The 13,102-nt window shown below is 47.9% G+C and overlaps 1 protein-coding gene across 5 annotated transcripts in view; it reads left to right on the plus strand.

Moving 5' to 3' along the window:
* Positions 1 to 13,102, plus strand: part of Clec16a (C-type lectin domain containing 16A) — a 218,035-nt gene that overhangs the window by 84,047 nt on the left and 120,886 nt on the right. For all 5 annotated transcript variants that reach the window (XM_041676079.1, XM_041676081.1, XM_041676080.1 and 2 more), the window contains 4 exons: positions 2,265 to 2,374; positions 3,907 to 3,951; positions 6,453 to 6,503; positions 9,242 to 9,370. In XM_041676079.1, coding sequence (XP_041532013.1) covers positions 2,265 to 2,374; positions 3,907 to 3,951; positions 6,453 to 6,503; positions 9,242 to 9,370 — 335 coding nt within the window. The remainder of the gene's footprint in view (positions 1 to 2,264; positions 2,375 to 3,906; positions 3,952 to 6,452; positions 6,504 to 9,241; positions 9,371 to 13,102) is intronic.

The following is a 13,102-nucleotide window of genomic DNA, read 5'->3' on the forward strand; positions in this document are numbered from 1 at the left end:
GTTGTCCCTACCCTTAGTTGTAGCTCCCTCTCTCTTTTCTCTCTCTGCACCAGCCTTACTCTGCTGCTTTTGTGATGGCTGGGACCCTCCTCTCTGGGAAGCCTGAGGCCGTACTGTGGGAATGAAGTAGGCTGTGACTCAGAGTGAGGGCAACCCATTTGAAGGGTTGAGTGAAAGTACACTCTTGTGCCCAGTGTCTCCAGTGGTTTGACCCAGCACCCGTGTGCAGCCAGACTACTAAGGCAATGACAGAATGGAATAAAGCTCTAAGCACGGCTTTTCCAGCTAGGGTAACTTTTCCTTCAGGATATATGTGACTATGACTGCAGACATTTTAAGCTGAATGACTAAGAATGTTCCTGCCTCTAGTGGCTAAAAGTCCAGGACACTGCTAAATATATCAGGTTGCACAGGACTTCTACAGCACAGAGTTACTTGGCCTGGAATGTCAATAGTTGCATGGCAAGTTCTCTACAGAGACAGGAGAAAGGTTACTAGAATGAGAGAATGCATAGGGGACAATCTGGCCACCTGCTTGCCCCAGTGGGGAAGAGTATGGTTAGAGCAGCCTGGTGTGGTAAGCCTGGACCAGGTCAACCAGAGTTGGTCAAGTGGTGACTGGAACACTATGTGGCTATGCTACCAAGTGGGAGAAGGACCTGGAAAGCCAGATCAGTGGCCTCAGGTTGACAGCAGGTATCATAGCAGTTATTCACAGAATAGATGCTTTCTGATTGTAACCTACATACCAGCTAAGAGCCACAACTGATGGTCTTCAAATCCCAAAAGCTGTCACTGTGGAGATGGGGTCTTACACTCAGAGGTCAGGACAAAGTTAGCATTGGGGAACAACATGCATAGTCTGTAAAGGTCTAGATGAAGAAAGGGATGTCGTGGATTGAGCCCTTGAGACACTGTTCATACCTAGTGGTAGCAAAGAAAAAGAGATAACCTAGGACACAGAGTGTGACTCAAGACATCGCGTACTCCTTGGGGTCAGTCATTGCAGAGAGCTCCACTTAAAGGAGGCAGAGCCTTTTCCTGGGGCTGCAGTCTGGAGCAAGCTTTGCAGGGTGCAGTGGGAGCCACGTGGGTTAGGGCACTGAGGGGAGCTGTGCTGTGGCCAAGAATAGGGTCTGCTCTTTGACCTGCACTTGTGAAGGCAGGAGCTTGCTGACCAGCAGAGGGAGTATGCACATAGACCTCTGGATGGAGAGGGGATGGGAGGTCTGGAGGAGGTGGGTTGGGGCTGCGTCAGTAAGTAGGGACCACTTTCCCTGAGCTTTTGTCATGCTAAGCAAGACCTGCTTTGCATGTATATAACTAAGAACAAACTTTTCTTCTCATCTAGTTCATCAGCACCTACAGGGCATTATTAGCAAAAGGGCTGGTATTCGGGGTATGTCCCTGGGGAGCGTGTGCTTGGGCTCCAGGGTCTAAGACCTCAGGAACAAGGCCCAGAGGTTCTCTGCTTTCTCTTTCTACTATTACACCTCTACCTTTCCTTAGATAAAGTGCAAAGACCCATGGGACAGTTTGCTTAATAGTAGTTGGCCTTGCTCTGGGTGATGGGTGTCTTCCCTAGGAGGAAAGAGATGGCTTCCAGTAGCAACCCAGAACATAGCATAGAGTCCTGAAAACATTATTTGAGACCCTGGCCTCAGCCAAGAGACCAGCTTAGCCAAAATGGCTGTTGTATAGGGATAGGGATGGGGCTGGGGGAAAGGAAAGGAAGCCCTGCCCTTGGGAGGGAGAGGTTTAGGTAGGGGTTGGGGTGAGGCGTGCTGAGTGAGACTTGTCCTGAGTTTGAGACCTAACAGGTGATATACTCATTCTAGAAGGGAGAGAAGGCTCAACTCCACTGAGTTACATGATCCAGAGTGGGCTGTTGGTTTTGAACCTGTACTGAAGTGGGAAACATGCTGGACAGGCACAGCTACAGCACAGCCTTCCATCTTCTCCCACCTTCCCTGGTTCAGCTGATAAAGGGACTTCAGGACAGATGGGAGCTAAAAGGCTTACCAGGGCGTGTTGACTTGTAACTACTAGAAAGGGAGTTGACATGTGTAGCTCCCTCTGCGCTTCCCTGGACACAAGAAGCCTTGAGCAAGACTGTCTTTCAGGTGATGAATACCCACAAAAAAGGAAAACAAGAGCCTTGTATCCTGGATGGGCACTGGGCTCTGGAGTACTGGGCTGACCTCTTGTACCTGGGGTGAGCACTAGGCTCTGGGGTACCGGGCTGACGCTGGTGTGCTCTGCAGATGGCAGGATTCGGTTGGCCACACTGGAGCTGAGCTGCCTGCTCCTGAAGCAGCAAGTACTGACCAGCTCCGGCTGCGTCATCAAGGATGTGCATCTGGCCTGTCTGGAGGTGAGTCCATGCCTTCCCCTTCCCTTCTTATGCTCTCCCTCAGCTGAGGAGATCATTTACAAGGCTGCTGGCACTGCCTGTTCCACAGCATCCCTCGCATAGTTCAGAGAAGCTGGGCCTGAGACACCTGTGACTCCCAAGATCCTACACATGACCAGAGATGCCTCCCTCCCTCCAGACCACATCCTTGTAATGCAGTAGCTTCTTTTGGAATAATCCACTTCTGGATCAGCTCCAGAAGTTTTCATATGTTCCTTTTATGTGACAAAGCTTTTATACATGTAGAAACGTATCCACTTACCATGTTGGGTGTTTTTGTTTTAGTTTGGTTTGGTTTATTGTTTTGTGTGTGTGTGCATGTGTGGGCATGTGTGTATGTGTGGGCGCATGTGTGTGCACGTGTGGGCGTGTGTGTGCACGTGTGGGCGTGTGTGTGTGCTCGTGTGTGCGTGTGTGTGCGTGTGTGGGCGTGTGTGTGCACGTGTGTGCGTGTGTGCATGTGTGTGTGGGCGTGTGTGTGCGGGCGTGTGGGTGTGTGCGTGCACATGTGGGCATGTGTGTGGGCGTGTGTGTGCATGTGTGTGTGCACGTGTGGGCGTGTGTGTGCGGGCGTGTGGGTGTGTGCGTGCACATGTGGGCATGTGTGTGGGCGTGTGTGTGCATGTGTGGGCGTGTGGGTGTGTGCGTGTGTGTGCACGTGTGTGCGTGTGTGTGCACGTGTGGGCGTGCGTGTGTGTGCACGTGTGGGCGTGCGTGTGTGTGCACGTGTGGGCGTGTGTGTGTGCACGTGTGTGTGCACATGTGGCCGTGTGTTTGTGCGTGTGTGTGCACATGTGGCCGTGTGTGAGCACATGTGGGCGTGTGTGTGTGTGCACGTGTGGGCGTGTGTGTGCATGTGTGGGCGTGCATGTGTGTGTACATGTGGGCGTGTGTGTGTGTGCACGTGTGGGCGTGTGTGGGTGTGTGCGGGCGTGTGTGTGCGCACGTGTGGGCGTGTGTGTGCACGTGTGGGCATGTGTGTGTGCACGTGTGGGCGTGTGTGTGTGTGTGTGTGTGCTAAAATACACATTTACTGGGTTCTCAGTATCTTTTATCATCTTTTGTTCCCCTTCATTAGTTTTAGAAAATGTAGGAGCCGGGCAGTAGTGGCACACGCCTTCAATCCCAGTACTTGGAAGGCAGAGGCAGGTGGATCTGTGAATTTGAGGCCAGCCTGGTCTACGTAGTGAGTTCCAGGACAGCCAAGACTGTTACACAGAGAAACCCTGTCTTGGGTAAAAAAGAAAGAAAGGAAGAAAGGAAGAAAATGTAAGCAGTGCAGAGGTGAAAAAGAACAGCTGAGGTTTACCTTTGGATGTGTCTGTTCTGATCCACTCCCACATATATATGCACGCGTTGGTGAAGTAATATTGTGTTTTATTAAAGCAGAGACATAGCTGTGTTCAATAACCTATTCCCCTGCTTAACTAAGTCACCCACCGTTTCCCCTCAGATATGTATGTGTCCCTCACATCTTCCTTCTTTTTCAACAGGGTGCAAGAGAAGAGAGTGTCCACCTTGTACGGCATTTCTATAAGGTACTTGGCAGCACAGGGAAGCAGTAGAATGGGGTATCTCTTGTGAAGTATAGGATGGTGGGGTCTAGTCCTATACACAATCTTCAGTGTGTGTGTGTGTGTGCGTGCACGTGTGCACTTGTGAATTCATTCATAAGTATGTGCATATGTGCATTCTAAGGCGTATATATAGAAGTTAGACAAGAACTTTGAGGAGCTGTTATACTCCTTCCAATGTGGAATCTGGGGACCAAACTTAGGGTCATCAGGTTTTACTGCAAGCACTTTTACCTGATGAGCCATTTTGTCAGCCCTTCAGTTCTTTTTTTACACCTGTGAATATTGAGCACACATGCTCGATTTCATAGTCTCCAGAGCTGTGGCCTCTAAACTTTTTATGTTTTGTTATAAGAACAATAAAAAATTTGTGGACTGACTTCTAGTTTATGGCAATTTGTTTATCAGTTACTCGTGAATTTACTGTAATTTGTGAGATGTATGTGTATGACAAAGTCATATGTTTGTGACTTATGTATCCTAATACATAGAAAACTACTATGATTTTATTACTTGTATACCTGTGTAATGCATGATTTTGTTACTTATATACGTGTGTAATGTATGTGTAAACATGCATGCTAAGAAGCCTCATGCAAGCGTCTGAAAAATTATCTTGAGTTTAGTAAGATGACCTTTAGGATCTGAAGGATTTAAAGACATTATCTTCAGGTTCCAAGTAATTGCTTTGTGGTTTTGGTTTTGTTGTTGTTGCTGTTGTTTTGGGGGGAGGTTTTTCTGTTTGTTTGGTTTTTGTGGGGTTTTTTTTTTCAGTTTTTATTTACTTAGTTATTTATTTAGGTTTTTTTCCCAGACAGGTTTTTTCTGTGTAGCTTTAGAGCCTGTCCTGGAACTTGCTCTGTAGCCCAGGCTGCCCCTGAACTCACAGATCCACCTGCCTCTGCCTCCCGAGTGCTGGGATTAAAGGTGTGCACCACCACTGCCCGACTCAAGTGATTGCTTTAGGATATCAAGCTTTAACAGTTTAGCTTGGGCCTTAGCAGAGTTGGGCTGCTGTGAGAAAACACCATCGGCAGCAGTCCTTTCAGAAACCACCAAGTCAAACAAAGATTAAGACAGATGGGTGTGCAGTGAGGGTCCGCTCCCCCCACACACACACCCTCCACACCTACGCCCTCCACATCCTCACATGGAGAACACTGATGTTCAGCTGTAGTGGGTTCATGCGCATGGCTAGTCATCCTAGTGACCCTAGTGAGCTCATCTTTTGTTTCTATAAATCCTGGTCCTGCTTTCCCTGAACAAAGCTCCTGAGCTCCTGAGAGGGGAAGTGGCAGCGCTGTCTCACCCTCCTGCTGCCACTGTTGTCAGCTAATTGCACTAAAGCCCAGTCCTGTAATCTAGAGCTCTGCCTTGGCAGGACCAGGTGACCTGATCAACTCTAGTTGTAGACATGCCCAGACAAAGGGGCACCACTGTGGGCCACCACACTCTGGGGAGGAAATCCCAGCTGCCCTTCAGAGAACCACACTTGGCTTTTAAGCAAGAATCCAGTGAGCCTCTTTAGCCCAGAAGAAAGAAGAAACCTGGGACTGCCCTATTCTTCTTTGGACCTCTTCCCAGTAGAACTGCTCTAAGTCTGTGTACCCGTTGGAAATGTTGAGGTTGTGAACATAGAGAGGGACAGAGGAGCCATTTCCCAAAAGCTACTTCCTGGTCCCAAACAGAAGAGAAGCTGCATTTGCATTTTATTCGGGTCCCAGAGAGACACAGTGGTTCTGACTCTTCAAGACAGTAGCAGCACTGACGTCTCCCAAGCCCCTACTGACTGGCAGACTCGGGCCGTGCCTTTTCTGTGCATTAATTTGCCTTCACAGAGTTTGGCCTGACAGACATGGGCTCCAGCCTGTCCTTTTCTGGCACATAACATCTTTGCCATCCCATTCTTACAGTAAAACAGGAGGAGCTGAATTTTGTCCAAGGTGGAATCCTGGGCAGTCATTACCCCTAACAACCAAACCTCAAGACTTTCCTCAAAAACAAATGAAGCAAGCAATATAATCTTAGTGCTAAGTATTGGTAGTCATGTCCTTCCCCTTAGAAATGGATGGGCCTCACATGTTTAACATGGTCGTTTACCCAGCATTTTCCCCGTTTCCAATCATTCTGGAGAAGGAAATTATGTTAAGCACTTGAAATATTAACCTTGTCTATGTTTTAATTATACATTATGCCATTTTTGTTGTGCTCTAATGAAGTGATCTGACAGAAGAACTCTCGCTCAGTGTGCCTTCAAAGAGGAGAATGTTGAGCAGTGCACTTTGATATTTGGCCTTTCACCTACACGTGTGTACTCACGTTTCACGTGTGTATTTTACTTTCTGGTGATTTACAAGAACTTGTAATGGAAAACAGATGGCCTCAAAAGCTAAGCGCAGCATTTGGAGTACTATGTTTATGGGGGTAGGAGTAAACTTCTCTTCACTCCCTTCTTTTCCTTGCAGGGAGAAGAGATTTTTTTGGACATGTTTGAGGATGAGTACAGGAGCATGACAGTAAGTACAGGGCCAGAACATATGGAGGCTAGTGTGCACCTTTGTGCCTGCCAAACTTGCTGATCAAGTGGCAAAGACTGGTAGTGAGGTAGATTTGATCACCACCACCACTAAAACTTTAGATTATATTCATTCCCATGCCCCTGAGATGTCTGCTTTTATTGCTTCCTAACTCTGTGCCCTTGTACAGGATACTTACATTTTGAGCCTGGCTGTCATCTGTACAGTGGGGCACATACCTCTGAGCTGCCCTGGCCAGATGTGGATTACCCAGCAGCAAGCCTCATGCTAGCCCACATGAAAAAGTACAAATGTCCACTTTTCCCCTGCTTCCTGGTTTTTGCTTGTTTTACTCCAGCATTCATGGCATGTCCTAAACAATGTTTAACATTCTCCGGAAATACTAAAGTTACTCACCCTAGGCCCCGCAACTGATGTCAGTTCTCCACTGGTCCTTAGGAAATCAGCCTCTTCCCTATGAGAAGGGACAGGCCCTTGGTGCTGCTCCAATGCTGCAGGAGGCAACAGCATTGTGTCTGTAAGGTGGTTAGGGTCACCTGGGTACCAGTCAAAGAGAGGTGTCCTTTTAATGAAGACTGATTCCTGCTAGGATGAAGAACATGTTGTATAACTAAATCTGACACAAATCGCAGTTCTCACCTTAAAGAGAATAAGTGAGAGTTTATTTTAGAGCTAAATATAAGTGACTGTGTCCAGTACCCAGGTTGCCCTAAACATATCTTGACAAGGAACTCAGTCACAAAACGAAATCCTAAATCCAAGCACTTTTCAAATACATCAATGTGAACATCAGGTGACAGGTTACAGCAAAGTGCGGGAAGCTTCTACTATAGGTCTCAAATGCTATGTGATGGCATCCTTAGCTTTGAGGTTAGCAGAAGCTAGCTAATGGTGTGTTAGATTAACACATCCCAAAAAGTTTCACCTGGTAGTCATAAGGATGTGTGGTCAGACAGAGGTGAGCAAGGAACAAGCTATTAAGAAAGCTAAAGATACATGGCTCTAAGTCTGCAATGTTCCAGTTCTCCATGGCCAAGAAGCTCTAAGCAATCTGGTTTGTAGAGTGTTCAGCAATGAATTGCTCTTTCAAAAAAAAATGGATTTGTGTTCTCTCTCTCTCTCTCTCTCTCTCTCTGTCTCCCTGGAACTTCAGTGCAGAGTCTTTACCTATTGAAAGAGCTGTTGCCATTATCTCCTTTGTGCAGATGAGGAAAATGGGAGTCAGAGAGGCTGAGTAATGTCTCTAAGTCTATCCAGCCTGCTGGTGGCAGAGCCAGGCTTCCATGGCGGAGTGGTTCTCTCTGCTGCTCCCTGCCTCTCCCTGGAGCACAGAGGACAGACTGTGGCGATGACACTTTCTATTTCATCTTTCTGCATTTCCAGAATCAGCCCCCAAGTAGCACTAGATAAATAGATGATAAGTGAGCTTTTTCATGGACATAACTCACCAAAGCATGAAGTGATGGGGACATTTATAATGAACCAAAGTGTTTAAAGTGTCAGAAAAAAAAAAGGCAGGCAGCACAGCTAAGTGGCTCCCTGGCTTCCAAGCCTGTCTCCAGGGCTCTGGCAGCATGGCCTTCACCACATCTTTATACACTACACCCCTGAGACATGAATGGACCTTTTCAAAGTCATACCTCCTTACTGGCCCACACAACCCCTGTTGCCATGCTTAGGGCAGCTCAGACTTTTCCCCTTCAGACCATCAGTTCCAGGTAGGCAATCCCTATGGGTATTCATTTTCCCCTCGCTAGTCTGGTCATCCTTAGTACCCTTTGCACCTTGGAAATGTAAATTCTACATGTTATTTATGATTTGGAAAAGTCAGAACTCTGGCCCCTGTTATGTTTCTTTTATTGCTTCTTAACTCTGTGGCCTTGGGCAGGTTACTTACATTTTGAGCCTGGCTATCATTTGTGCAGTGGGGCCCACACTTCTGAGTTGCCCCAGCCAGATGTGAAATACCCAGCAGGAGGCCTTGTGCAAAGCCCATAAGCAAAACATGTGTTCTCCTCTCCTCTCCTCACCCCACCCCACTCAGGAAGCTTTCTGAGGTTTGCTTATTTTATTCCAGTGTTTATAGTATGTTCCGCTGCACAATACTTGACATTCTCCAGAAATACTAAGGTGACACACCCCAGTCTCTGCAAGTGAAGTCAGTCCTTAGCTGCCCCAAAGATATTGGTGGCTGAGCTAACTAAAGTGAAGTTGTCCTGAACGCTGCTCTTGGACTTGGAGGAGGCAGGCTGCAACTAGACCTCCAAGTCGGACTCTTCTCATATCCCTTAGCAACTCAGGGTTATGGCTAAAGGGATAATGGGCCCTGGGGCTCACTGCTGTCTTCCACCCCTGTAGCAGAATGGAGGGAATTTTCTGGAGAGGTTCTGCAGTTTCAGCCAATGGGTACTGTGAGAAGGCCCTGCTGGAAAGCCAATGCCAAGAGCAGCCTGGAGTGGGAACATGACTCTGCCATCCTGCTCTGAAATACAGGGATTATGAGAAAGGGGCTCAGGCCTCTAGACGACCATGTTTAATGTGTCCTACAAAGGAAGGCCAGCACTGTGTGGCCTTGAGGCCCCCTAGCTGAAATGAAGGGAAAAGCCAAAACTTGGGAGAAGGAAAAAGGCCTGCAAACTGGAAGCATAGTTTCAGTCTAACCCAGGCCTACAGGTAGGCCCTTCTCTGAGGCTTCCTGTGATGTCTGTCTCTCCTAGATAAAGCCCATGAATGTGGAATATCTCATGATGGATGCTTCTATCCTCCTGCCCCCAACGGGCACTCCACTGACTGGCATTGATTTTGTGAAGCGGCTGCCATGTGGTGATGTGGAGAAGACGCGGAGGGTAAGTGTGATCTGGCCTCTCCTGGGTCATAGGGAAAGGGTCTCTAGGTCAGTTAAAGACTGCCTCCAGTATGTGTCTAGTCACCTGTAGGGAATACCCCCTCACACACACCTACTACCACACATGGCTTTCCAAAGCCTGTTGCCTGGAAATAGGAGATTGGGATTCTGTGGCCACTGGCACCTCTGGACAGCTGTCAGACTACCTGCACCAGGGCAGAGTGTAGCTAAAACCCTGAGTGGAAGCCACACCAAGTTTCTTTGAAGTATAGCGGAGCAGAACCTAGAACACCCAGTATAGGGGAGGTGGGTGTGAACCTCGACTTCAAGGTCTTAGAACCCCAGGCAGTATACTAGCAAGGTGTCTGGTAGTGAGAACATGATGCTGGCCAGGAGGCAGGAGAACGTGTTTGCAGAGCCAAGTTCTCAGAAGCAGCAGAGGGTGATCCCCTTATCAGCACTTTTTTCTGAGGTGGCCACTCTAGGAAGCAGCCTCAGTCGGGCTCTTCACAGTATTTTATCTCCTGCGTAAGATCTCAGTTTCTTTCTTAGAAAGCAACACTGCCTTTTCCTAGAAAATCATTCCCTGGAGACGTGACTGTGAATAGATCATTTAGAGGCATCCAGATGACTACCACATCTTCTTCCTTGGTCTGCTTGTGGCCAGAGCATCAGAGGGGTTTCACTTCAGAATTTCAGGAAGCACATTAAGTGGGGTGTGCCTCAGACAAGAGGCCTCTGCAACCTCCTTCACCCTGCTGGTACTTTTAATCACATGCTCAGGGGCAGCAGAGGAAGTGGGGACCTTGTATCTTTAAGCAACACACATTCCCAGTCCCCTAAGCAAACCACAGACTCCTGCAAGCTGTCCTCTGATCTCCACAAGTGCACACAATACATTTTTTTTTTTAGTATAAGACCAAAAATACCAAAAGTGCCCCTGAGTCATGCCAGCCATGCTGAAATAAAAGTCATCAGAATTCTTAGAGCCCAGGGAAAATGAATGAATCGAAACTTGAAATTTGGGCTATTCCCACTCATGTAGGGGCAGTTGGAAGAAGTGGCTAAGAAAAACTACAGGTTCATGAGTCAGGCCCACAGAGGTTAAGCCCTATTCTGTGTGACCTTGGGAGCATTACTTAACTTCCCTGAGCCTAAAGTTCTCCTGTGCCCCCCTCAGCTTTTGTCTGAAATAGCTGACTCGATGGCTATAGAGTTTCTGGCAGAATAAACACTGAGAGGGCATTGGTGGAACAACAGTGGAGTGTGCTGGTGTCTTTGATGACCAAGAGGGCTTTACTCACAGTCCCTGCTAAACTCGTCCAGAGGAAAAGAGCCAGCAGGGGCTGTGGCAGACATTAAAATCTGAATTGAAGCAGTAGCCATCTTCATATACTGTCTGGGAAGCCAGTATGAAGCAGAGGTCCTTGTGCTGAAGTTTTGTTTTTGTACCAGGGACGGAACCAGGGCAGTGGACACGCTCAGTGAGTGTTCTGCCTGAGGGCAGTGGACACGCTCAGTGAGTGTTCTGCCTGAGGGCAGTGGACACGCTCAGTGAGTGTTCTGCCTGAGGGCAGTGGACATGCTCAGTGAGTGTTCTGCCTGAGGGCAGTGGACATGCTCAGTGAGTGTTCTGCCTGAGGGCAGTGGACACGCTCAGTGAGTGTTCTGCCTGAGGGCAGTGGACATGCTCAGTGAGTGTTCTGCCTGAGGGCAGTGGACACGCTCAGTGAGTGTTCTGCCTGAGGGCAGTGGACATGCTCAGTGAGTGTTCTGCCTGCTGTCTAAACTTTGTTTAGACAGTGTCTCCAAATTTACGATCCTCCTACTTCAGCCTCCCAGATACCTGGGATTTTAGATGTGTTCCCCTTATTCTGTTTCCTGTAAAGAACAGCAGTTTTTGTGTTTGTCACTATTGACCTCGAGGAAATGGGACACTTCTGCTTCATTCTTTGGCTATGTGTTACACACTGAAGAAAGTTCAGGCACGTCTCAACATTTGCAGGAAGGAAATTTTTTCCATAATTTCAACATTTGCAGACATTTTTTTGCTTCTCCTCCTTTCTTTGTCTACAAACTCATCCTCTTACACTGGCACAGGGTGTCTCTTCTCAGTCTCACGCTCACCATCTGTTTCTCCCTCCTCTGTTATAGTGCAAGTTCTCCTATCGTAGTGGTGTTTTTGAAGCTCTGGATATGAGTCTCAGAGCCTCGTGCATGCTACCAGTGACATCACCTCCGGCCCACAAAGGAGGATTTTTTTTCCGTTGTTTATTTTGTAGACAGGTCTCACATAGCTCAGGCTGTCCTTGAGCTCACTTTATAGCCAAGGATAACCTTAAACTTCTGACTCTCCTTCCTCTGCCTTACCTGTCTGATGGTTTTGTAAGTGACTCCTCAGAACTATATAAAGATTTCCCAGGAGACTTCGCCCCGTTCCTGGGGTGTCTTCCCATTAGCCAGAGTGGGGTACTTCCGCTATGTTCTACTTTTTTTCAGCTAAACTATAAGAGCTACTTCATAAACACAGTGTTTTCTTTCTTTTGAATTATTTCTTTAGGAGAAGTTCCCAGAAGCAGAATTTCTGGTTCAAAGGGTATGGATGTTTTTTGTACATCTCTAACATCACCACTTGCTTTCCCTCTGGGCTGGGCCCACATCACCCTGCTTCAATCTTGTTCAGGATGACTGACTTCCACAGCTGTTTCTGTGGCCCTGGTGGGCTTCTAACCTGAATGACTGTCTCCTAACCCCAGCAGCTTGCAAATGTGGCAAGGAAGCCAGCAGAGGTGAACTGAGCGCCTGTCCCAGGGCCAGCCCAAGGCTCAGACTACCACTTGTGCCATGCTGCACCCTCACTGGGGACTCATGCGCCTCTCCCCAGAGCTCTAGCCTTAGGGAATTCCTATGCTCACTCAGCCCCACTTGGAGCTGAGATCCTTCTGACTCCAGACCTTCCCCTCCAAAGCCTGGTTCTCCAAATACTGAATATGACTAAGGTTAGCTTCCAGATTCACAGAAGCTAAGAAATGGAAGTTTCTTCTTCACATTAGAACTCGGTCAACTGCCTTCCCTTTTGAAATTTGATCTTCTGCCTTCCAGGATCTGAAACAGTAATCATTTCTTACTGTTTTTGGTTATGACTTTAAAATTTTGTGTCTTGATTTAGCAAAGAAAAGAAGATCACTTGATAGAAATCCAGGTCCCAAGCCCTGAATCTTTTTAAGATCAAGAAATGTAGTCAGAAGAACACAGGCTTGGAGCTCCCCTGAGCAGCCAGTCTAACAGCCCTGGGCTCCAGTTTCTCTGTCAGATAGGAGCCACCAGGGTCATTAAGAAGCTCAAATGATAGGCTGGGCATGGTGGTGCACACCCTTAACCCCTGCACTCAAGTGACACAGGCAGATGAATCTCTGTGAGTTCAAGGCCAGCCTGGTCTACAGAGTAAGTTCCAGGGCTACATAGAGAGACCTTGTCTCAGTAAAAAGGGGGAGCAAATGAGGTGATGCTCTTGGCCCCCCACAATGCTCAATGGCTGTGAGTGGTGAGAGGGAGCTGTTAATGTCTGCAGGGTACTGGCAGGAAGGGACCATGGAGCAGGACAGCATGCCTGCCAGCCTGTGTGTGCAGCCATCTTGGGAGCCCACTTTTGCAGTGAGGAGCACCTTGCCCTGTAAGACTCACCTCTTTTGTCATTGGACATGGACTTCTCGTGTGTGTGCTTTTCCCTTGA

The sequence above is a fragment of the Microtus oregoni genome, unplaced genomic scaffold, assembly GCF_018167655.1.
Source record: "Microtus oregoni isolate MIOR12 unplaced genomic scaffold, Mior012 000027F_ref0000203, whole genome shotgun sequence".
In the NCBI taxonomy this organism is placed as follows: domain Eukaryota; kingdom Metazoa; phylum Chordata; class Mammalia; order Rodentia; family Cricetidae; genus Microtus; species Microtus oregoni.